The sequence below is a fragment of the Symphodus melops genome (assembly GCF_947650265.1).
Source record: "Symphodus melops genome assembly, chromosome: 15".
NCBI classification, from domain to species: Eukaryota; Metazoa; Chordata; class Actinopteri; order Labriformes; family Labridae; genus Symphodus; species Symphodus melops.
Genome location: NC_136705.1, coordinates 13,487,169 through 13,512,997, shown reverse-complemented (window position 1 = coordinate 13,512,997; position 25,829 = coordinate 13,487,169). Strand labels below are relative to the sequence as shown.

The following is a 25,829-nucleotide window of genomic DNA, read 5'->3' as shown; positions in this document are numbered from 1 at the left end:
CACAGAAACAGATTCAATCACACACACAGTGGCTGCCAGGGAAGCAGAGTTGAAAGGACAATTCTTGGCCGGCAAACGTTGTTTTTCAGCATTACTTTATGATTGATGGAATAAAAAATGTTTTTCTTATTTCTGTTAATGCTTCCCAACACTTTTGTCATTGTTCTTCTCTTCCAACAGGAGGACATGGAAAAAACATTACAAAAGAGACACAATCACAAAACCTCCCACTGTGTTACAAACACACGCACACAGTATCTACAGGCCGCACTGAGGAACATCTGTGTCACTGTTGTGGTAACAGCTATGGTAATAATTCCATCCTCTTTCATATTTTCTCCTATAGAGCTCCCATAAATAAAATGAAGACACTATAAAATGCATGAGTCGCAATATCATTGTCTTCTTCCACCACGAACTGGAATATTTACAATCCTGTAATCAAACTCACATTTCTATTTTTCATAATAAAATGTCCACGTTGGCTTTCTTTAGGTATTTGTCAGATGTTGGGTAACTGATTAATCTTGTAATAAAAAAACAGCAATTTTAGCTCAAATTTTAAAATATCCGATTTTAATAACCGTTTCATCGATAACCAAAATATTCAAGCATTACCCACGTATCCCAGTAATAAATTAGGTAGTGTTCTTTCTACCTTAGCTGAACATTCTTAGCAATTATTCACGGTTATAAATATAGCTGTGGATACTATGAATATATGGATGAGCAGTAATGAACATTTTAATGTTTTATCTATAGTTCTAAACAAGAGTTAACAAGTTCAACACCCAAGTAAAATGTCCCAAATCGATGAACCAGAGGATGTACAACAGGTCTGATGTGTGATTTTTGCATGAAGCTGTGGCCAAATTTGCTTTCTTATTCTTCTTCTTACAGAAAGTTCCAACACACTTTAAACAGGGTTAAATAGGCCTGGGCGATATGATGCCAAATAAATATAATTTCATAATATGATTAAAAAAATTAAACATTTTAACAGAACGATTTTTATTTTTTTATTCGTTGCCCTCATAGTTCACTGAGATGGCCTCTACTGTAAATATGCTCAACTATTAAAGGGATATTTTTTGTAATTAAAGATTGCATATTGGGTTAACTATTCTGTGGTTTGTTGAATATTTAAAACTGAAATCAAAGCGTTGCTTGAAATGAAAATGACACATTTTACTTTAAATGTAGAAATTAATTTCTCTAAAACAGCAGAAAATAAATAACTTGCATTTCTGGCACACTGTTTACATTTCGTTCTGTGTCCTCTTCCCTCAAGACAAAATGCGTACAAAAAACGGAAATAGCTTCCATGTTGCGGATTGGACAGGTCGTTACATGACTCTGTCAATTATTTTAATGATTTTTAGTTTTTTTTTCAGGCAAAATGACTTTAGTTAAAAGTTCAGAATGTCAGTCAATTTTCCAGTGCTCGGGTTTCAAAAATGAGGCCCTAAAGTGATGACTCGTATCTATCTCATCTAGTTGAACCACGGCCATGTCTGCAGTGCCTGTCCTAATAACTTTTAAAGTCCACTTTCAATGAACCTTTTACCTCAGAAAGCCTGACTATAATCTTGACCTTGTCGGATCCAACAAATTCTGTTGTCAGAGGGGGAAAAGATGTCATGGTGAAGAAGCTAGAGCTTTTGTAATGGTTTGCATGCATTCATTTATATTTGTTTCTATTTCTCGGACAGCAATATGGACCTCTGCAGTAGCTGGTAGGCTCATTTTGGGCCCATGTGTGTCTACTAGAATGATAGTCCATACTGCTTAGTGCTTCTGTGAATAATTGGCCCAGTAGTTATGAGGCAGTATGAAAACCTGTTGGTATTTGTGTTGGCATGTGCTTGCTATTTTATGAAGACCTTCAAGGAGCTCGGTGATAGCTCACAGCTTTCTCTAGCATTATTGATGCCTGGTGACAATTTAGGCCTAAAGATATTAGAAATGTGACTGTTCTACATGAGAAGGGTAATATAACAATAATAATAATAATAATAATAATAATACATTTTATTTGACAGCGCCGTCCAAGCCACCCAAGGTCACCTTACAGAGGATAAAAGTAACACAGAATGTTAAAACCAAATATTAACATAAACAATGAAAGACAGGTATAGTGTGCAGTGACCAGTTACAGTGAATATGCCAGTTTAAACAGGTGGGTTTTGAGTTGAGATTTGAAGAGGGTGTTTGAACAAACGTCATACACACCTCATTCTGTAAAAACAGCCTGACAAAGGAGGCTTCTGATGTGCCAAGAAAAACCAGAACTATGCCCAAACACCTTAAATGAACAGAATACAGTAGCCCACTTTCCACAACTCTGTCAATGGGTCTAACTCCCCTAACTCTATTTTTTTTACTGTGTTGTTTGTTTCTCATTTGTTTCCTATACTGTTCCAGCCTCCAGATTGTCTTGATTGCAAAGTGGTTCTATTTCTATCACCCACATAACACACAATGTGTGAGTGTGTGTGTGTGTGAGTGAGTGAGTGAGTGAGTGAGTGAGTGAGTGAGTGAGTGAATTGTTTGTAACTAATGGTTATACCAAAAATGATTTAATTGGAAAATTCTGCTCAATTTGAAATGAGACTTAAAGGGAATTTCACGACTATTTGGACATAGTCTGATAAATTCCTCTGGGATTATCTAATTTCTTCTTCATACTTATCTGGGCAAATTGCCAGCAGATACTAAATATATCATATTCTATATTGAAAAACTACGAGACATTAGACTATACATTTACAGGCTACAGTCGTCGTCTCGTTAAAAGTTTGAATCCTATTCCTGATGATATTTGGTACATGTCAGTCCCCACTCACTCTCTAAACATCACATGTCTATCTTCAGCTTTCCTGTCTAAATAAAAGCAAAACCTAAAAAATATCATTATAAATTTGATTTCCAATGTATCAGAGCAAATTGCCAATCTGTGGTTCCTATTGGGTCCATTGATAATGTCCAGAGCTTTCATAAAACAATGAATACAGCAAAGCATCATCATTTGTTTTCATGACATGATATTGATTTCCTCACCCCTCAAATTTATACAACAAATAGATTTAAAATGTTCTGAGGGGATATACAAATCACATTTGATATCGTAGAGACAAAGAAAACATTGGATTGTAATAGCGCGACTCTACCCTTTAATAGGCTATTAGAAAAGCACTTTGTAGGCACTCAGAAAATCAAATGAACTGAACAGCTGAAAAGCATATACAGTACTTATAAGTAACAGAAAACACCTGCACTGATGGATGCATAATTGCTGGGCATCTTTCTAATGATGGTGTTTGGTGTACAGTCATTTCCACATTTCCTGTAGGAAAAAACTGGTAAGTGACTGACACGTGCAAAACTGGTGAGCGCATTGATAAACCCATTCATTTCTAATCCTTGTTTCTGTTTTGCAGGGCTAAAACGGTATACTTGACAGAGCATCAAACAAGGACATTATCTAATAGAAAATGGACTCATCCAAATGGCTTCAGCTTCCTCGAGCAGTGCTGTTGTTGGGAATGTGATGGTGATTTACTGTATGTGAAGAAGTCTTCTGTCTGCTATACAAGAGAGTAATTGAAAGAGAGAGATATTGTGTATTTTAGTAGAGGGAAGCGAAGGGTATCATCTTTAGCCTTTCGTCTCCTTATAAACAGCTTCAAGTAGAATTGAATTGAGCTGGTATTTAGCAAGTGTACAACACAAGCGCACAAATATTCCCGCTCTCTGCGCTCACACTGATCCTCTATCACTCTCTATGGGGCAAACAAACTGGGGATATGTTCATATAGTTGTTGTAAATAATTGTGGACATTTGTTGAAATCATTTATAAACTAATATAGGAAATGTGACATTGGGTGGGCTTATATAGGTTTTACTTCTTTCTACTCCTTTTTAGACGTAGTTTTGTCTTTTTTTTCTTGTTTATGTTATTTTAAATTTTAGTTTGAAATCAAATAATTCATTCTCTCTTACTCAAGCTGTTTATGCTCTATAATAATGTTCCTGAATGCTCTTTAATAATTTTTCATGAAGAAAACACAATTGGGGAACTGGACTTTTAGATTTATTTTGTAGCTTGTTTTAGCACGTCTTCATTTGTATAGATGCTTCCTGCTTCCTGAGAGTGTAGACGTGTTTTTCTTGGCTCTCCGCTTTGCGCTCTGCTTCACTCCCTTTTTTCTTTTTTTGCTCTTTTTGCTTTTTTGCTTTTTTCTCCCACACCTCGATGCTAGTAAACATTTTGACGTTTACATTTTGACGGAATACCTCTGTTGGTGGAGACATTTTTCTTAGCGGACAAATCAGGTGCCTACTGTCAGCTAAAGCTAACCAGTACCGAGATGCCTCCTTTCTCCACAGATGACCTCCACAAACTGCTGCAGCAGGTCGCAGTTTTGGAGAATAAAGTTCAACGTTTAGAAATAAACGCAGAAGTGAATGGACCCTGCGAGATGTAAAGATTCACTCAACTCACAATACGTATCACGATATTGAGTTCACGAAACGATTCTCTCACAATTTATTTTGAGAGAATTGGGAGGTGATTTTAAGGTTCTCATTGTGGTGTCGATTAAATGCCGCATCATGGTGTTGTGCCGCTTGTGAAGCTCTCTGTCTTGTTGCAATATTGGCATACAGTTTTTGTCTCGTCTGTTATCTTCTCAAGGCTTTCATTTTCTGTTTTGGGGAAGCAAAAATATTTCCGCTAATCAGCTGACAAGTATTCAGTATTTCCTGTCATATCTTCACCAATAAAGCTCTTATAGCTAAATACTGACAGAAAATACAGTAACAACAAAGTAACAACACAGGTCATTCGTGGCTGTGGGAGTGTTAAAGGTGAATAGTTATCGGAGCAGACTCGTATTGCAGAGAGGCAATTGCAAACATTTACAGTGAATGGCATGCATGAATTATTTCCTGTGAATCCCTTGTGCATGTGAGAACATTCTGGAAGCCGGCAGGAATGACAGACCCCGCCAGTGACTATGAAAACATCTACAATGAACAGCATTAAATAGAATTCCATTAAATAATGTTGACCATTAATTTAGCATCAAAAGTGTAGTTTTATTTCTTAAAAATGTTAAGAGTTTAAAAGTATATCTCGTCATTGTGACTCTTAAAATTAAACTCTCGCTCTAAATATCTTGGAGGTGTGACTTTGTGAACAAATGTTTATTTTACCATGATTTTTCAAGGGTCACTCACGTCAAGTCAATTGCTCAGAGAAATACAAAACCAGTTTGTCTCTCATACTCAAACATCTTTTGTCTCTTCCAGTCAAATTTGGCATATTTTCAAAAACATCCACAAATACATCACATCTATGCACAGCTGTGCTAACTAGTCAACTAGGTCAATTTTAGTCAAATCAAATGTCCAGAAGGTTTGTTTGTCTTGGTTACACACACACATGCACAGACACACACATATACACACGAAATGTGTGATGTTACACAAATACCAGCTGCCTTGTTGTGTCAGGCTGGTTGCTCTGTTGGCTGCAAGCCTGGGAGAAGGCTTACTTTGGGAAAACAGAGACTCACTCTACATTAGACTGACTCCCGTCAATGGACTGCACCGAATGCCTACTCACACACACACGCACACGCACATGCACGCACACACACATACACACACACAGAGCATGGAAAAAAAAAAAGTTTCACACACATGCCTTCACAGGGACAGTCTCTCTCCTCTCCTCTTGCAGACACAAACGATCACCACATACACTTAGACCAGAGGCATTTTGCATGAAGAGAGTCACTTCCTGTCAAACCTACTAGTCAGACCTCCAGTTACTAGGGGCAACATACACATGTACTGTATTTGCAAACATCTTTTTGTGGGCTTATGCAGAGTTTTCACACACGCACACTTACTGTTACAGTTTGTTTCATAATCGTTCAGCTTTTGAGCTTGTCCCTCCATACAGCATCATGCCCTTTTCATAATAAAAACTTCAATTAGAATCCACCTGAAGTCACATGACAGGGAACGGGTCTACCTATGACCTTAATCAACCTCTACTGGTGACATAAATCAACTGTAACAGCAAATGAAGATTTGATTTCCTCCGACTGAAGTCCTCTACAAATGTTTATCTGCACCTCTTGATTTCTCAAGGTTAAAAAGTATAACACATATAAGGTGGTTATGTCAAGGGGAATTACACAGTCCACCACAATAAAGGAAAAGAACAGGGGTGTTCATTTTTGAATCAAGCACTAAAAGTATTGCTCAGAAATATATTTTATGACACCAATTTTCAACTTATTTAAAACACAATGCAATATCACAAATTTCATAACAGTATTTTTCACCCTAACTTCAGGGAACGAAATGTTCTTCAACTTGTGATGAAAGGCACTAAAACTACACATTTTTACAACTAAGGGCTTGGAAATCTTTTTGTGTTTGAACATAGCTTAGGCATTGATAAAGCTACAGATGACTTTGAGGAATCAGTATGCTGATAAAGCTAAACACTGCACTGCAAACAATTCTTGTCTCATTTTTTTCCTAATTTACTTATTTAACGCTCTACAGTTTGAATATTCCTGTTGTCTTTTGCCTAAAATAACATGTTCTTGTTAATTATGCCAATGTAAGTAACATGTGAGCGATTCAGGCAGAGCCTCTCCCTTCTGTTACATGAAAAATTATACTCAGGGCAACAAACCATATATTCATTCATTTAAAAAAAAAATACCATCAGACTGACACCATCATTGCTTAAATCACTCTTTATCATGACGTCTATAAGTTCGACAAATGCTCAGGAATTTATTATGGTCACTCGCCGATAAGTGCCCTGCTAACCTTTAGCAGCCAGAATGTAATAGCATCAAAGCTCCAGATCTGTACATAAATTAATCAATTAAAGGCGAGTGTGCGAAGTGATATTGATTTTTAAATGGATTGTGGACATCAAAATGAACATGTGAAAATCAGTACAATCTTGAAGAACAAGGGCTCTAATGAGTGTCAACATTCATCTTTATCTATCTCAAAGGAGCTGAGAGAGGCAGAAACGGCAGTTTAGTGTAAATTAACTCAGACACATAAGCATAAGCATTTAGTGTTTTTTGTACAGTAAAACTAAATGTTTCCCCCTCTGAAAGCAGGCACAAGTCAACATGTGACACTGTTATTTTGAGCTGTTTTGGAGCCATTTATGGTCCATGTGAGAATGCTGCAGTGTGGCATCAGTCTCTCAAATGTAATCAAGAAGTGAAAGGAACAAAGGAGATGTCATTGCAAAGTATAGTAAATAGTTCCCTCTGTGCAAACAAAGACAAAGTGATGTTGGAAAGCAACACCCAGGGAAAAAACAATGGCTCTTAACATATTTAATGAAACGTAAAAATATAGCTTGGTTCAGTTGGCTTTATTAAACAAGTTTATTTTATTAAATGTTATTTATTTCATTAAACCAACTAAAAGAAGGGGGTCGCCAGTGGCACAGTGGCAGTCCCATGTATTGAGGCTATAGTCCTTGCGCGGGCGGCCCGGGTTCGCGTCTTTCTCGCATGTCTGTCCCCACTCTCTCTCCTTGATTTCCTACCCTATCCACTGTCCTCCTCTACAATAAAGGCTTGAAAGATGCCCAAAAGAAACCTTAAAAAAAAAAAAACTAAAAGAAGCAGCCCCAGCCACAAAAGAGTCACACTTAAAGGAAGAATGTGCAATGTTTTACACATAAATAAAGCATATCCTCTGTAAATGTCAATCTGAGTCATGACTGTCTCCATTGAGTGTGAAGCACAAGTCCTGCCGGCTCTATTGTTGTTGGAGCCGTGTTTGCATCATGTTTACATAGATGGGACGGCTGACTCCTCGCCTTGTGTAAAAAAGCTGTTTTAGTCAAGGGCTACAAAAGAATGACATACTTACTGCTTATTCAAATGTCACATGTGCGTTTCTAGGTCTTGGTCGTTCCATATTACTTTATATGCAATGTGAAGCAACAAACAGCGCTAAGACTAATCAATCAATCATTATTTGGATAGCACCAATTTATAACAAGTGTAATCTCAGAGCATATGGGATGATAATTAGGTAGGATTTCTGTTCTTCTCTATCGGGTTGTCCACACTTCACACTTGCTGCTAAGAGAGAGTGGAGACTTCAGTATGGTTTCACTTTCATGATGGTGCTCAAGGGCAACATCTACTGGATTAAGTTGCCCATTCCTCCTTTAAAAGGGCAGCAAAGGCACTTCAATTTACAACATTTACACAGGGAGACAGATTTTAATGTATAAATCCATCTGAAGACCTGAATCTGATCTGAAGTGTTGTGGACTCTGTTTTATGTTCTCACTGCTTTTAATGTTGTTGGGTTTTTTTTCGTGTGTCAAAAAGATCAAACTAAACATGTTTTGTAAAGCAAGACTGACTGAGAAAAGCTGTATGATGTTGTCAGATATATGTCATCAGAGGGAAGCTCCTGCTGTTTGTACCTCTACCACAAGATTTGTTTTTAATTCTAACTATAAGCAGAGCCAATCAAACGTCTTCACACATTAGTTCCATATTAGCCAGACAGACAGAGGAAATGAAGTGGAAATTATGGAATACAGTTTGTTGACTTTAGCTTGTTCTAATTTTACCCTCATCCTGTTTCATGGATCCTTTAATCTCAGCCCTCAATCTCCCTTCCTTTCTTCCTTCCGCTGTGCTGTCTCAGGTAGGTGAGATAGTAATGCGAAAGTGTTGTAATTTGCATAAAAGCCCCATTATATTTGTCTATTTTTATACCTCAGGCATTTTAAAGGAGAGCTTTGCTTCATAGATTTCTCTGATTTCATGACGCAAATATTGAAATGGCTTGCTTCCTGCTGTGAAATTACAATCTATTTGTGTCAAAATGTCGCTCTCTGTGTTCAAAAGGTATAGGCCTGCATGAAAAATGAACAGTGCTGCCCAATGCAATTACTCATGCAATTTACCCCAGCTGATATTGGTCTTTCCACAGTTTACATTCACTTGGAGGCGCATAATATTTGATAAACAATGTTTCTCACATAATGGGTTATAAAAATACAATTTCAGACACTCTCATTGTGTCTGGAGCTGATATGACGAGAGCAATGTCCTCTTAGAGTCACTGTAGTCTCAGTCTTTGAACGTCTCCACTCACTTTGTGAAACAGGACTGTGTTAGAAACACTGCAGGAGCAGTCAGAGATACACACACACCTAATAATCAGAAGGCAGATTATGTAAGTGTCTAATGATGTCAAAGATAAATCAAGAGAGAGAACTTGTTCTGTGTAATAATAATTCATTATTCTCTGATGGATTTTAGTTTTTAGTCTGTAATGTGCAGGGGCTGTTCAAAGGGGAGCAGGGGGCAAATATGTTTGTTTTAAATTTCTCCATTTCCTGATATGATAAAAATTATTGCTACCTTATTATGGTGGGGGAGTTTGACAACCTGAATAATCCTAGGAGCTACAGTATGTTGTCAGGGGCATTATGCCCCTATTAGGGTCTGCCAAGTCAAACGGGTCCTAGGTGACGGGTCAGACCAAAAGCAATTTAAAAACCCAGATGAAGAAAAAAACAACAACAAGGACTGCGAGGTCGCCTGATATGGCGACATGTTGAATTAGGGGACAGTGCTTCTGGACTGGTAGACCGGGGTGGTGGTCCCATTTTTCAAGAAGGGGGATCGGAGGGTTTGATCCAATGATCGGGAAATCAAACTCCTCAGCTCCCCAGGGAAAGTCTATTCCAGGGTACTGGAGAGGAGGACTCATCCATGGATCTTTCGACTGGGTCCCCTGTGGCGTTCTGGGGGTGGCACTTTGAGAATATGGGAACAAAAGAGAAACAGCAAGACACTTTTCAGGTAATATGACACATCCTGCGATGTGCCATGTGAACATCACAATTTTCCTTTTTGACCATACATCGCGCAGAACTACAACTGACCACCAGCTGTCTTACAGCGCTGAGTCTCAGTAACTTCATTTCACTCTCCTCACCTCCCTTTTTTCAGCCACCCCTCTGTGCCGTTCCCTCTCGGTTCCTATGGGAGCTGCTATGTCCTGCAGCTCCCAATACTAATTATTCTACTGGCATGACAAATGAGGTTCCCCAAATCCCTCCACAAAGAAAAACATGCCTAACAGAGAAAAACACCTGTTCATACATTAATGTGTCTGAGAAACTTTGCCAGTGTGTGGGTGAGCGGGTTCTGCTCTGACCGAACCAATGTGCCACCTGAGAGAAATGTGAATGACTAACCAAGATTAATTATTCACAATATGTGCCGGACTGAGCTGGGTAATACATTGGTCTGTGTGTGCGTGTGTTGATAAAGAGTGCACAGAGCAGACAAACCGTTCTCATCTCTCTCTCTCTCTCTCTCTCTGTCACACACACTCGCACATGAAACCTGCTGAAATATTTACATCCTCACCCCAGGTGGTTAAGCAATGCTGCTGTATACATCTCATAAGTCCTGCTATACTTGAATATCGAAGGATTTCTCAGGGGGCCTTGGAGAATAGACTGACATAGAGAAATGTGTTTGTAGTAGTAATAGGTGTATTGATGTGTATGCTTTTCCCTGTGCCCACACACACACACACACACACACACACACACACATCTCTTTGAGGTAACTGACATGCGCTTAAGAAGTTAATTTAAAAGGGATACTTCAGTTTTCTTCATGTGATGCAAAAAGCGTCATATTGCATCACATGAAGAAAACTTCCAGGCAAAGAAAAACATATTTTTCTCGTCTCAGGGCAAAATGAGGGCTGGATTCACAACCATTCAATACTACTACCATGTTTCTAATGATACACAGCTTCATGTAAATGGGTGAAGTATCTATTTATGCATGAATACTGTGGTAATGTCCATATAGCGCTCTGTTTTTACTCACATTTCATTGCGAGTACACTGGCTGGAAATATAGAAGTTTTAGTGTTTTTGACAGGAAAGATTGGAAAAGTGATACCACGCTGACATTTGTCGACATGGAGTTAAGAGGAGAAATCAAAGACCAAGGCTATTAGCTTAACTTATTATTAGGAAAGAAGCTCAAGGGGTTGGGGGTAAGCCAGGCTTTATATCCAACATTTCAAAATGCACTTTTTTTTTAAATTATGTTAATGTGACAATAAATTGGAAAAGGAAATTGGTATGATTCCAAATTTCAATTAACTCATTAACAAGTTAACAGTAAAAAATAAATAAATAAATAAATCTTCCACGGACAAATTGCTAAGGAAAGTAAATCCAATATAGAGCAACCATATTCTTCAATAATGCATTATTGGTTATTTTATTACTTCCAACCGTTTTCTGTCTGCTGCATGTATTTATGTGAAGTAATAATGATAAAAAATAATAAAGTGTGTACTCGTGTTAATATGTGTGGGTGTGTAGGGATACTGTGAGTGTGTGAAAAGAACTGAGAAACAGAGGATTAGAACTAATGACACATATAGTGTGCTTGCTGTACTGCATGTCCAAGCAGAGAATTAAAGTTGTGATGTATCCTGAAATAGAAGTGAAGCAATTCATGTTTTTTTTTTTAATATTTTTTTTTTAAATCGGAATGACAAACTAAATACCCTCCTCCTAAAATATAGCTGACCCTTGACGTGTTTTAGTGTTGGGCTAAGTCGTTCGACACCTGCATGCTTCAGGGTCGAACTCCCCAAGTGGCTTTCGTTTAAGTACAAAATGTTCGATATGAAAAGTGTAACAACATTGTTCTTGCTTATCTATGTCCTCTCTGTTATTGCAAGTTTAGCAACTATTTCTGGAGTAAACTGACCTCCAGAAATATTGTTGCACATGAAATTAAAACTCTGTTCTTATCTTCAACTTTTACTTTAAAAACACTGTTATCTTTACTTGTTCACTCTCCATCCATCCTTCTGTCTTTTCTTTTTTCTTTTCAAATAAAAGTAACATTGACACATAAATCCACGCGATGCAACTTTCTTACACACTCCATTAGAGACGTAAAATAACACACACGCACACACACACTACCTTTAATAGGTTACAAAGTCCTGACCTATTCATGCAAACGCCGGAACACATCATGACAGTATTTATACACAGATACACACACACACATCCCTCTTTCTATTCATCTTCGTCTAATGGCTCTTTAGCATTTTCCATTAGGTGCTAGCCAACATCCTCCTCCTTACCTGCAGTAACTCTCAGCCTAAACACAGACACTCTTTTATGTGTTCAGATGTCTCAAATGTCACCATGTTCTCAGGAAACAAAGTGCAGTCTCTTCAGTCTGCCTTTGATGTTCTTCAGGTCTGGCGTTTAGCTTTATTCGGATCAATGCACCTGCCTTTAAATCACCTATGGGTCAAAGCTTTGTCATGTGTTTCCAGGTTTCAGAAGCTGTGTGAGTATAGTTAAAGTTGCAGGAGTCTTGAGACATCTTCACAAACACCATTGATGTAATCTAGTTGAACACTTTGTGAACCAAACAAACGCATATCAACAAAGCCACAACACTCGTGCTATACCTTTTAGTTACAAATCTACAATTTAACCCCACAAAATAATCACAATGTGTTTATGCTATGGTTAGAGAAAGATGCCTACATGTTTAAAAGAAAACATGGTGATCACAGAATACTGAGAACTGCACTGTCTAGTATACAGTCTGACAATTTGTTCGACTATTCATCCCACTTTCTGTCCTCGGAGGTATGCATGGCAACAGGTGCGTCAGGGAACAGGTAACTGAAGCTGTTTATTCGAATGAGGTGTGTATCCGACTCACGGGCAGATCATCATCACACTGGGCTAATGAATGGACCAGGACTGGGATTGATCGCTGATGCATTCAAACTGTGTGACTGAATCAATGTGTCTTTACACACCAACGTTCGTGTAGCTCATTCACCCATATCAAGAGCAGACACATTGCCACATTTAAGTCCCGGTCACAAGGAACTGTCGGCTAAAGACACACTTTGACTTCACAAAACAAAAAGACAATGCATGATTAAATGTGTTGATCATCTATAGACTTGTACAGAAAACAAAACACACACACAGAAATAATCTTCTGAGTAAAGCACATAATGCAAACTGTAGCTGGAACCCATTTAAGAAAATGTGATTAGTCCAACACACGCCACCTCATTAGGAGATTGGATACCAGCAGTGTTTCAGAGCACTATTTAGCAGGAAGTGAGCCCAGATGCTTATCAATGCCTTGATTCAGAATGCAGCCCATCAGGGATTCCTATGGACGTTATAAAGAGTCATCATCGGCAAGCTTACTGATCAACTATTTACACACACAGAACACACACACAAACAAGCTAACAACAAAGCTCTTTTCTGACACGTTTGCGCCGCATGGATCCAAAAACAAAGCAGCATCTGTTCCACCATAACAGCTTGCTAATTAAATGATCAAAGGAAACATTTCTTTTATAAATCATGTACTTTCTTGTGTTAGTTCATCTCTTACCAATGTGGGATGTGTTTGTGTGTAGCAGGTGTTTGCAGCCATGATACCGTGTTTATGCAGCTACAATTGTGCAGTGTGTGTTGCTGCAACTCTTATGATCCAATTTCACAGGTTCGACAGTCTTCCTTTCAAATGTGTTCATGATATTACAACTGAGGAAAAAAATGGATTTGAGCTAAAGGCAGTGTTGGTCATTTTCAAAAAACTAGCATGATTTTGAAAGTAGCCTCCCCTCTGTGCTCCCTCATAAGCCACGCCCCTCACTTACATGCACAAGCACCATTGGTCCAGAAGCGGGCCTCAGCTCATGCTTTGAGTGTGAGCTCAAGCATGCATGGGGTAGAGAATGAGCAGGGAGATATGATTGGTTCATTAAATTGGCACCTCGTGGCAGACATTGGTGGATGTTGTTATGGGCTTACAACGTCTATTAACTTCTGTTAGGACCTAAAGACAACTGCAACCAAAATCTGAATTGTAGCTGTAGAAAATTACCAACCCTGCCTTTAACTAAATTACAATGTTTGACCATGCAGACAAAAATTGTTTCAACTTATGTGAGCCTTCACAGGATTTTCCCTATTCCCCATTTTCCCCAACTATCATGAAACCCTTTGAATGTAAGGTTTATCAAGATATGAGAATATGTGAATCTCCCAGGCAGGGAATCTTTTAAACACACACCTAAAGGGACAATTTCCCTGACAGTCTGCTTCACTGTCTTTGATATTAGATTTGAAAAACTGTGTTCTGGTTTAAACTAATTGCATCAGATATGTGAGTGATTATATGCCAATAAAATAATTAACTTCAAAGTTCACACATTTATTTTTTGACCTCTGCTAAAACTTATCAGGTGATGGACTCAAGTTTCATACACAAGCTGCAGAGGTTTCAAAGGTTTCTTGGCGCGATGGCAACAAGATAACGACTTCTGCAAACTCCCCAAAAGACAAGTGAAAACTCACAGGCAGCATGGATGAGGATCAAAGAAGGAACATACTCGAGCTGATGTTGGTAAAAATGGAGACACAAAATAGAGAACAAATACAAAACAGTTCAATTAGTTAGTTATTGTGTACAGGCTCTTAAACTATGGTTGATTTTCAGTAACTTTTCTTTGCCAGCAGTAGATAAAAAGCACTCAAATGAAATTCAAACAAATGTACTCTTCTGTTCGGATTTTCAAAAATAAAGCTTTCAGTGACACGATTCAGCACAAAAGAATCTTGGTAAAATGAGTTATTCTACCAAAACAACAGCTTTTGAGTTTGTGTTAAAATAAATACAGCTATCCTTCAAGAACTAGAAATTAACATGAACACTCGTGTACTTGGAAACAAAACAGGCTTGACACTAAAATAGACCTTTCACTAAATGCTTTTGGCATAAAAAATACATTCTGAAGACTTTTAGGCACACATAAAAATGTGAAGTTTCCTAGAATATGAGTAAAAACACAAAATCACTGAAAAGTATGCAAACACAGTTGTGATCAGAGACACAATCAGTGCTCACATAAAAAAAAAACCTCAATAATCCTCATGTCCTCATCAGGATACCGGACATTCTCAGTGACTGAAACAATTCGAAAGAGTCTCCATTTTTTCCCAACTGCTTTTATCAAGTTGTTATTTGGCAATCAAGTCACTGTCACAGTTATCACTTGCTGCCTCTTAGAGGGATGTCAAAGCAACTTTTAAAGTAGGAACACAGCTCGATTCAAGTCAAGCTGTCCTTAAACACAGCAGTACAAACATACACACTGATGAATTCTGTCCAAATCCTAAAAAAATTCTATTCCTGTATCAAATGACAATAAAACAGACTTTTGATTTCTGTCAATATCCCATTACAGTGAGACTATATTCGTAAGCTCTCAGTAGTTTCTTGATCTCACTTAATAGTTGGTTTTAGACTTTGGTTGTGAGCAGATGTAACAACTTAACCCCTGCGACCTCAGCTGTCCCGCCAGAGCAAATAAAACGTCAACATCCGGCTTCACAGCCCCTCCTCTGACAGCTCCACTTCCTCCTTCTCACAGCGCTCCTGATTCCAGCAGGAGCATTGGAGTGGGAAGGGATGGGGTGTTTCATCACTCAGACCATGCTGCAGTGTGGGCGTGCTGGTGTATGTGTGTGAGATAGATATGTTTACATAAATTAAACCTAAGCAGCACTGTATAGTGAATGCGTACAATTATATCTGAAGAATATGAAATAAATAGGATGTGTGCAATTTTACTCTGAACAATCAACGTGCTTTTTCATTTGAAATCCTCAGCAAAACAGGAAATTATGTTTTACATTGTGGAGCAGTTAAAAAACTAAAAAGAAGGTTACAGGAGCATTTGTGTCATGTCCACATTCCCAGTAAAGAGAATCTCTTGTAATGAAGTCCATTAATTTACATCTAAGCACAGCAGTTTGTAAAAACCATGAGACACTTTCAGTTTCTATACACTCATTTTATCTTGCATCTTATCACCTATAAGATACAACTCAAACCATCTTTTTACAGTATGTTTGTGTGATGTACACAAGCATCCTCTGCACAGAAACAGGAAAAGCAAACAAAACAACTCATCTATGAGTTTAAGCAGACAAAAGCCAGAAAAGCTCAGCCTGAATGTCAACAACAATCTCCAAATTGGTTAATTGAAAGTGCATGAGGAAATCGGAAAGTGGAGCTCGTGTTTTCTCCAAAGAAGAATGGAAATCCAAAATTTTTTGCCATGACAGAGCAATTTAACACCAGAAAAACCAAACTGTGGTCTGCGGAAGGCTGTTTTGAATTGAAGCACTGAAAGATGTCGGCTTTAAAAGTGTCCCATCAGGACTTTTCCAAGAGCCTCTCCGTCCAGGCCAGTGACAGACTCAAAATAGAGCACAAGAGTATATTACAACCAGACTTTCAGCTAAGAGAATTCTCAAAGAGCTCAAATCTGTTGGGTCTTCCAGTGTAACAGGAAAAAGAGCAATTTGGTCAAATATGGTAAATCTGTGTGTCTTATCTATTCACTCTATTTTCTGATTTCACAAGGAGTTTTGCACGTGCACATTTAAAAATATACATTAACATACCAGCACATACACCTCACACATTTGTGTACTAACATACAGTGGTGAAGCAATGCATCATTCAAAGAGTGAGGGGAATTAGGTCCAAGACATGACAACTTCACCATCATGGATTAGTAAAGTACACTGATATGCAAGTGCGTTTTTAATTTCTGTAAATGCATTAAGTGCATTTCTGTCAATGGGAGTGATTAGGCCTGCGTGAGGGATGGAGGGATTCTTGAAACATTAAGGTCTTCTCGAGCACAAAGTCTAGAAATATGTACCGTAAATTCCGGACTATAAGCCGCTACTTTTTTCTCACACTTCGAGCACTGCGGCTTCTACTCCGGTGCGGCTAATGCATGGATTTTTTATGGGGGACAATGAGCTTCTGCCGCAAAAACATTTGACTTCGTCACGTCGGATCTTAATATCAGTCATTTTGCGCTTCATGCACGCACCCTCATGATGGAAAACACACGGAGAAATGCATATGATGTAGCTTTCAAGTTAAAGGCGATCGACCTGGCTGTCAAAGAAGCTAACAGAGCTGCTGCACGTTAAGATGACACTGACAGCGACAACAGAGACTGAGGAAGTGAGTAATGAAGTCATTCTGAGGCAGTGAATGGATGGACTTTTTCTTGTGAAATATATTATGGTCATCTTTTTCATCAGCCGTGTTACAGACACCGTCGGCTAGGCTTCGTATTGTAACAGTTCATGTTGTAAAGTCAGTAGTTGATAATGTGTTCATAATTCCGATTATGTGGAGAGTCAGTGAATGCACCAGCGCGAACGTGTTTACAGTCTATGGTGTTGAGTGGCTGTATGAGAGAACGCTGGGGGAGAGAGTTGGATTGTTACGGCAAGTTATGTGTTGCTCTCTGCTGTAAACGGCGTGGTCACGGCCGACAGTGATCGGGTTATTAAAAGTTATTAATATTTGAACGCTCCTTTAACGTCCGTACGGACGCTACAGTATTTGCGGATGTTACCGGTAGCCTACGTCTGTGTAAATACCTCTTGTTATAGCGTGGACACCTGCGGCTTATAATCAAGTGCGGCTTATATATGTACAAATACATTTATTTACTTATTTTTAGCCGGTGCGGCTTATATCCAGGTGCGCTCAATAGTACGGAATTTACGGTATACCAGCTGGTATTTATCAGGGACACAAACAGCAAAACCAAACAAAATATGCTGTATTTTCAACAGTGCCTTTTCTTTACATACTTGCTCATCAATTATGCAACAGTTGCGTTTATACTTTATCTAAGTACCTTAAATGCAAACTTTAAAGTTTATTTTTTTTTAAAAGAAGAAGAAGAAAAGAACAGATATTGATCAGAAAGATAATAAAAACTTTTCAGTACTTACACAAAGGCATGGTAGATGAAAGCCCATTCCCTCGGTCTCTCCAGCACGTTGTAGAGGTAATTCTGGAATCGCCGGTAGCGTGCGTTCCTGCGGCCACTCTGCGCGCTGTAGGTCAGCGGTTTTCCCAGCAGGCTGAGCCGGGCGCCCTGCTTCCTGTCCGCTCCCACCGCACCTGCCAAAGCGGGAGACAGGAGACCGTCCCCGGGTCGTACCGTGTTGTTCATCGTCTTCCGCCCAGACTCCACATCTTTCAGCGCGTAGTCCTGACCCCGGCGTCCTGTTGAGGTCTTCATCCAGAGACCGGAGCTGCCGCTCTCCTCGCCGGTGTGACTTCGAGGCATGGCATCATCAGCTCATTGCGCAGGGAGACCGACAGAAATTCACATGTAGCCAAGTGCCGTTTGGCCTCAGAATGTTTGGCTACTCTGACTTTGAATTTATTTATATAAAAACATATGCAGGTCAATTATTTAAAAAATCTAGTCTGCTATCATCTTGTCATCCTGCGGCTGTTAGAGCACATTCATCGCCCGGTTTGGACACTTTGGCCATCTGCGCGAGACTTAAGACGAGTTGGGTTATGAAGGAGAGGATCCCACCGAGACATTTGACGGGGGGAGGGCTCTCCCACCCTCCCACATTCTCTTTCTTTCTTTCCTTACTCACTCTGGCTTGCCGTCTCACTTTTTTTCCGACACAATGTCTACAGCTTTCTAGTGATGCCACAAAAGCATGGTTGACTTTTACGCACCAGATGTAGAAGGACGCACGTTCAACCTGATCACAACCACTGCGTTATAGGATATTTTTGACAGCTTTCGCTGTTTCTAAGATTTCCAATTTCCCTCGAGAATAGTCACAGAAGACATGTCAAAGAAAACATCACAGAACAGAAGAAGCAGGCAAAGACATTTCCCAATGCCCAAAAGCAACTGCTGAGACTTTTTTGATTTTATACTCATACATTTACAGTCCGAAACTTGTTGTATAATCATGTAACGCTTTCTACTCTAAGTCGAAACACCTTTAAAGAGAATAAGTCCTAACTTTTCATTTCTGTGCACAAACTGAGAGTTCATGTATATTTGACATGAAGTAGCTAGCGTTAAATGGATTTCGTACAGAATGATTATGATTTGCGTGACCATATTTATCTCCTGATTGATTACAGACTGAAAAACACTCCGTGACACTTCATACTTTTAGAATTACTCTTCAGTGTAGATATTTTGATGGTGATTCACATGGTTTCAAGCTACGGACGGATCCGAGCACGCGTGGAGATTGAATTGATAACAGCTGCGTCACGCTCTTCCTACTGACCGATCGTGTGACCCGTGACATGTGGGTTTTTTTTTTAAGGCTCTTAAAAGTTTATACAAAATACCAAGCCAATTGGTTTTTAAGTTGGAAGATAAACGTTTTCATGAAAGAAAAATGTTTTTAGAAAGTTTATTCATAATGTGCCCTTGTTCAATTCCTTCGGTTGATTTGGGGGTTTTTTTTGTTTTGTTTTTATCATATTGCGCCAGTGTAGTTACATTCCCCTGTGACTAAAATCTTAAGCACACTTTGGTCCTTTCAATGAATCAACCGAAGAAATGAGTCATTATATAATTATTATTGTTTCTTATTCCTGTCTCTGCTTTCTGGAAATGCAAGATTACATTGTAAGTTTTGTATTTTCAGACTTCATTTTTGATTTCCACTTTGATGTCACGCATTCAGAGATCGTGCTGGTGTTAGAAGCAATGTGGTGCTTTCGCGTGCATCACTGCCTTTGTGATGTTTTTGTAACCACAAAGTGGATTGGATGATTGACGATTGTGAGTCAATCCTGACCTCTAGTGGGTAAACGTTGATACAAAATGACTGGATCGTGCAGTGTGAGTCATCATAAAGTTCTTTGCAATGTTGATTGTTTTTACCTCCCTTATAGACCAATGTCTGAAATTCTTGAGGTTTCATTGGTAAATACAACATTTATGTATTGTTTTAGGACCATTACAATATTCACTGAATGGATACTAAAATGATCTTTTAATGTTGAATTTCTTTGCTCAAGGTAAACTATACATGTAAATGCAAAGAACCTGACTATTCATTAACATGTGTTAATTCTCAATTGATCTGCAACTTAAAAGTAAATTCATATTGAAAATCTGGACGGACCTCAAGTCAAACTAATATTTATAAAAACAATGTAAATTTACATTTACTTTGTCTTTAATTTTTTTAATTTTTAAATATAAAGAAGCAAAATATGTTACAAATGTTGCCCTCCTCAACACATTTCCACTGCTTTCCTTATTTTCTATACCTAAACTGACTGGTGTGACTTTGTTCATTCCTTTCTTGCCTAAATTTAGCCGAAAGTGTAAATCAATACCATGTGGTCTTGCTTTAAGATATTTACTGCCGTAAATGTTAACATTATTTTTGTCTTCACTGACAACAGTCAATAAATAAATGAATGTAGCCGTAGAACAAGCATGCTGCTGTCAGTGCCTTAAAGAAGCCAGGGCAGGAAGGGAGGGGAAGGGCAAGTAAGGTGACAGGAGGGGAGGGAGGAGCGATGGGTGAAGGAGGCGTGTCTAAATAGAGCACCTGTGCTGATCTGAAAATCTGAAATTTTATTTAAAACAAAACAAAACAATGAAAAGGGTTGAGAAACGTTATGTTCAATTTTCGATACTAGTCAGCTCAATATAGAGGGAATTTAAGAAATGTAGAAAAAATGATTTTATAATGCTATAGCCTATGGGGGTCCCTTGGCATGGCAAAGTTTTGGAAGCCTTGTCCCATGATATTGAACGTGTGTAACGCATTTATCCATATATCACCGAAGAACAAAATATTACTTTCCCATCAAAAGAGGTCCTTGTACTTTTAAGGGACATTCTGCAATGTTTCGTTTTTAAGAGTAATGATATAGTTTATATCTATTTTTCTATCCTACTGTCTGTTATTGTTAAATGTGCAGTTTTACTCATGTCATGACCTTACTACGATCCCAACATGTGTTGCTGCATATGGCCTGGGCCTTGTAGGATCAATTAAATAATGCACAGTCTTAAATGGCAGAATTTAAGCACCGTGGACAGCGAAAACATGAGCAGAAAAAGCAACCAGTGTAGCTCAGTAAAAGAAGCACACATTAAGAGAGCAAGCGTGGGGTTGGGTGGGGTGAGCTGGACAGAGATTGGTGTGAGGGAATAACAGATTTTCACGGAGAGCCCAAGAGTGAGCATTGGTTGGGATTAGGCTCGTAGGTTGGACGGGATTACAGAGCGCAGCGCGGCGCAGTTCCCTGTGCTGAGCGCTCAGTTATGGGCTTGAACGCACGGCATTTCTCCGTCTGTCTTAACTGTTAGACATCTGAGACCCATCACCCACACACCAATCCTACTGATCCTGGTTAGATATACGCTATATGGAACCATGGCCAACGTCCCTCAATTGATCAAAATTGGGATTTCTTTGAAGATGCTTCCCAACGACACTGCGGTGTACTTCAAGTCAGACGGGGCCAGGTTTGGACAGACCCGGACCATCAAGCTGCTGACAGGGTCTAAGTACAGAATTGAGGTGGTTGTTAAACCAGGAGCGGTGGAGGCCACGTAGGTAACCCCTTTCATTATTGTCGCAGCCATCATGGAGTATCCTAACCGAGACATTACGCAAAATTGCCAGCCTGTTTGATTCAGTTCAATTTTATTCTGAAGAAATGGCACAGACCCCTTCATTCATTTCAACGTTTCCCCAAAAATGTTAAATGTTGCTTTGACTATGGGAGGCAAATAGACTACTCTTCCGACTCCGTTTGTTATTTAATTTGATTGAAAATGATTGCATTGAGTTGATAGAATAGCCTATAGCCTGTTTTCTTAACGGGGCTGAAGCCTAATAGCAAACAGGAACCATTGCCCTCTCTGTACGATGTAGGCTATTTCTACTGTTCTTGCATTGATTCTTGTAATTACACAAGGTTACGGTTAATAGGTGAATGTTGTTTAATTATTCACCACATGTAAGCCTAGATGCGAATTTGACAGATTTACTGTGAAGCTTGTTTTTTAGGGCTGCATTTATTGACATTAGGAAATCATATGGAAAATACGGATCTGGCACACACGACAAAATACAGACAGAAGGTAATCAAGTTAAAATGTCACTTTAAATGTCTATTCCATTTGTCTTGGCATAATCTCATTCAAACGCCTAATTCTTTTACAACCATCGTCGCCATACTTTGTAAGTAGAGCATGAAAGTAGGATTTTACGAGCATCACCTAAAGGCAGCGTAAACCCCAATTGGCTGCTTGTCAAATCCTCTACAGATTATGATTCCTCGCTTGGCTTTTGTGTCACTGCCCTCTTGTGATTTGTCTACAATTCATGCTCATGTAATATATGTTGAAGCATACTTTCATATAAGGATTAGTTTTGCATATACTTAAGAATGAGTCTGTCAAACATCCTGAATGAGCATTCTGGTTTAAAAATAGGTCACACGTGATGACTCACGGGGTACTGTATTGAAATGAGAGCATGGTCATTTGACTCAGCTGTAGACCCATAATGCTTCACTGAGGATGAGCATATTTTTCTACAGTGGGATGCATGTTTTTGGACGTTTGAAAATGTTGTGGATTTGTAAAATCCTTTAGTGTTTATCAATGAATCTGTTGTATACCTTTCTAGAGCCATGAGTGTGGGTGGAGTGACCTTCCCTCTGGAGCAGAAGTCCAAAGATCCTCAGTCAGTTGTCTATACGGGCCAGTATGACACAGAAGGGGTGGCACACACAAAGAGTGGAGAGAGGCAACCAGTTCAAATCGACATACAGGTATGAATACACCGTTCACAGGGCAGGACACTAATCTGCAGACATGGACAGGAGAAGTTTAAAATGTAAATTTATAGGCAGAAAATGATTGGAATGAGAGAAAGGTCTCTTTGGATGCCCCATTGTCTTATTGAGAAGCGACAGCTGGCAGTACAGGGACTACCTCTCTTTTTCTGTTCTCACCAATTTATTGTTCTGCTTGTGTTCTTAGCTTGGATTGGAAGATATAATTCTTACACTATTGCTTGATGTTTGTAGTGGCGTAGCTGATTTTGTTCATGTACCGTATTGCATTGACCTTCCAATAATTAAGAGGAGGGAAACATGGATCTGAACAGGCATTTATTAAGCACCTTTTCACCAGTTGTTGAACTTGATCTGCTGGACGGGATCCCCCTCTAGTTTTAATACCTCTTAGAAAGTCATAGTGTTTCCTTTATCTCCACTCATCTTTCCCTTGATCTGACACTTTGACTTTATTTTGAAAGTCTGTAGTTATACAGTTACTATATGTTACTCTAGCATAAAACATCTGTAAACCATGATTACTTGAAAGTTATTTTTGGGCCTTTTTGCCTTTATTGGATAGGTCAACTGAAGAGAGACATGAAATGCAGAGAGGAGAGAGTGGGGGATGACATGCAGCAAAGGGCCGAAATGGGATTCAAACCCACGGCTGCTGCAATGAGGACTACACCCTCTGTACATGTGGCATGACAACATATAGTAAAAATAAAAGAATAAAATCCATTCTAAATTTTAATGAAAATACCTGCTATAACATGCATGATCATTGCTAACCTTCTATCATAATGTTTTTTTAATCCCTCTCAAATTCCACAGTCAAACCAATCAAATTATGGTTGATGGGATTACACAATTGATGTATCTCCTCAGTGCATCTTGAAAGCTGCAGGTTTCCATGGGTACACCTAAGCTCCGTTAAAAGAAGAATGTGCGACTTTTTGATCCAGTAGATGTCACCCTTAATCACCAGCATGAAGCCTCTGCTCTCCACCTGCGTTCGCACGAAGGAGTCGTGAATTAGAACACACCATTATTACGCACCATTATTAAGCAGCATTAAGTGCGAACAGGAGACAAAATTGTCCTTTGCTCAAGCTGCAATCTGCATTGTTGTGTTAGCAGGCTAAAGTTAGCACACTTTGGTTAACTCGTAGTTTCATACTGCACCTGACAGACAGACAGACAGACAGACAGACAGACAGACAGACAGACAGACAGACAGACAGACAGACAAATCGATCAGTATATAGTAGAAGTATACAAGACAAGAAGGACACAAGACAAAATGACCGTGACATCCAAATAAGCAGAGTAGACTATTATACTTCACTTTTCGCTAGTCCTTGACCAAAACAGCTTTATACACAGGACCATGTAAACATGGCTCCCATGGTTCTCACTCATTATAGACAGTCATGATTCAGACAGACATTTACATAGGATATATTTGATTTTTCTGCTGTATTTATGTGTAAAGTGTTGCACATTCTTCCTTTAACTAAGAAATATCCATATGTGTGAATAGGTTTGGCGCAGTCTTGAAGTTTGAAAAATTCACATGAATCACATCAGGCAGAAAAACTATTGTTTGGACTGTTCAAATGCAAAATCGGTAATTTAATTATTTAGATCAGATTTAACTACAGCATAGTCATGTCTTCAAAATATATTCTTGTATGGTAACAGCTGTCCAAAACCTGAAAAAATAGAATTAACTATCCTAGGAGATTATAATCATAGAAGAATTGCTCTTTCTTAGAGAGATAGTTACATAATTACAGTCTTATGTTCTGTTTACATTAGCTCTTATTCATTTGGTGTTTGATCAAATAAAACAGGGTACCTAACAGTGACACCATCACGGAAAAAGAAACCAAGAAACACAAACTATCACTGTCTTTGTCTCTTTGCCCAAACTTATATGGTAAAATAACTATTTTCCTTTTGTTTCGAATGCACATCTGCATTTCTTGCTTTAAGTATGATAAAAGTGAATTTCTTCATGTTGTATATTAATCTGGTTTGACATAATTGTGTGTGCCCTTTTGCATCAAACCCATCTGTCCGTTTCCCTCCCTGGGGCGCTCCGGGATGATATGATGTGCATTTGCATGATGATGTGAACATGTGTCCATCTGCTTCCTCTTCGTTTCACCTTCACATAGTTTTACACACACTGATGTACTTTTTGTGTCTCCTCCAGTTCACAGAGGCAGGATCATTTGAAACTGTGTGGCAGGTGAAGTACTACAACTACAACAAGAGGGACCACTGCCAGTGGGGAAACAGCTTTAACAGCATTGAGTACGAGTGCAAACCAAATGACACGCGCACACTCATGTGGATCAACAAGGAGATGTTTGTCTGATGGAGGAATATTTTTAAGTGTGTGCTCTGCAATAACACAACATTCAAGGATTCTAAACAGACGTGTCATAATGATTTTTTTTATTTATTTCCTGTTGTTACATGATGTCTGTTCTCTCCTCCCTCCTCCTCTCCTGTCAAACAATGTTACTTAACTTTTTTTTTTTAAATTATGCCACTCTTTCCATCATTCACTAAATCACACAGTACGTTTTTTTTAAAAATGCACCAGATTTACTGCTAATAGTATCATATGGCAGAATCTATCCAATCTTGTCTGTGGATTCACTGTGGTTTTGTTTAATTTTGTTGATTTGACAAAATCAATATGTTACATTTTATGATAGTTGAACATTTGAAAGTTTACCCAGTTTTGAAAGTAATCATGTCATTTTATTTTAAGGGAAATGTATGTGGGTACAGTTCAATTGTGGCATCTGGTAAGACTGTGGTGTTTAGACTGGCGTGTAAGTGATGTGCTGTTTGTGTTTGAGTCCATATCTGCCTGTGTGGTAAGCTTCAGTGTGAATGTGTATTTAACAAATGGTGCTCGTACAGATGTGTTCATTTCTTTTAAAGCAGTATCTGAATGTTAATACATTTCTTCTGACATCAAACAT

General features: G+C 38.8%; 2 protein-coding genes across 4 annotated transcripts in view; one reads left to right on the top strand and one right to left on the bottom strand.

The window, feature by feature from the left end:
- Positions 1-19,292, bottom strand: part of kcnq5a (potassium voltage-gated channel, KQT-like subfamily, member 5a) — an 80,680-nt gene extending 61,388 nt beyond the window's left edge. For all 3 annotated transcript variants that reach the window (XM_079362354.1, XM_079362355.1, XM_079362356.1), the window contains exon 1: positions 17,967-19,292. In XM_079362354.1, coding sequence (XP_079218480.1) covers positions 17,967-18,307 — 341 coding nt within the window. In that variant the 5' untranslated portion in view covers positions 18,308-19,292. The remainder of the gene's footprint in view (positions 1-17,966) is intronic.
- Positions 19,293-21,064: 1,772 nt separating this feature from the next.
- On the top strand, positions 21,065-25,425 carry cnrip1b (cannabinoid receptor interacting protein 1b). The gene is made up of 3 exons (XM_079362595.1): positions 21,065-21,586; positions 22,671-22,815; positions 25,046-25,425. The coding sequence occupies exons 1-3, from the start codon at positions 21,408-21,410 to the stop codon at positions 25,208-25,210; spliced, it is 489 nt and encodes a 162-aa protein (XP_079218721.1). The 5' UTR covers positions 21,065-21,407; the 3' UTR covers positions 25,211-25,425.
- Positions 25,426-25,829: the final 404 nt, after the last annotated feature.

Excerpts from the sequence above, each read along its gene's own strand:
- cnrip1b (XM_079362595.1), top strand. The coding sequence starts at position 21,408 with ATGGCCAACGTCCCTCAATTGATCAAAATTGGGATTTCTTTGAAGATG. Across the intron at positions 21,587-22,670 it reads CCAGGAGCGGTGGAGGCCAC|AGCCATGAGTGTGGGTGGAG; the intron begins GTAGGTAACCCC and ends ATACCTTTCTAG. Across the intron at positions 22,816-25,045 it reads CAGTTCAAATCGACATACAG|TTCACAGAGGCAGGATCATT; the intron begins GTATGAATACAC and ends TGTCTCCTCCAG.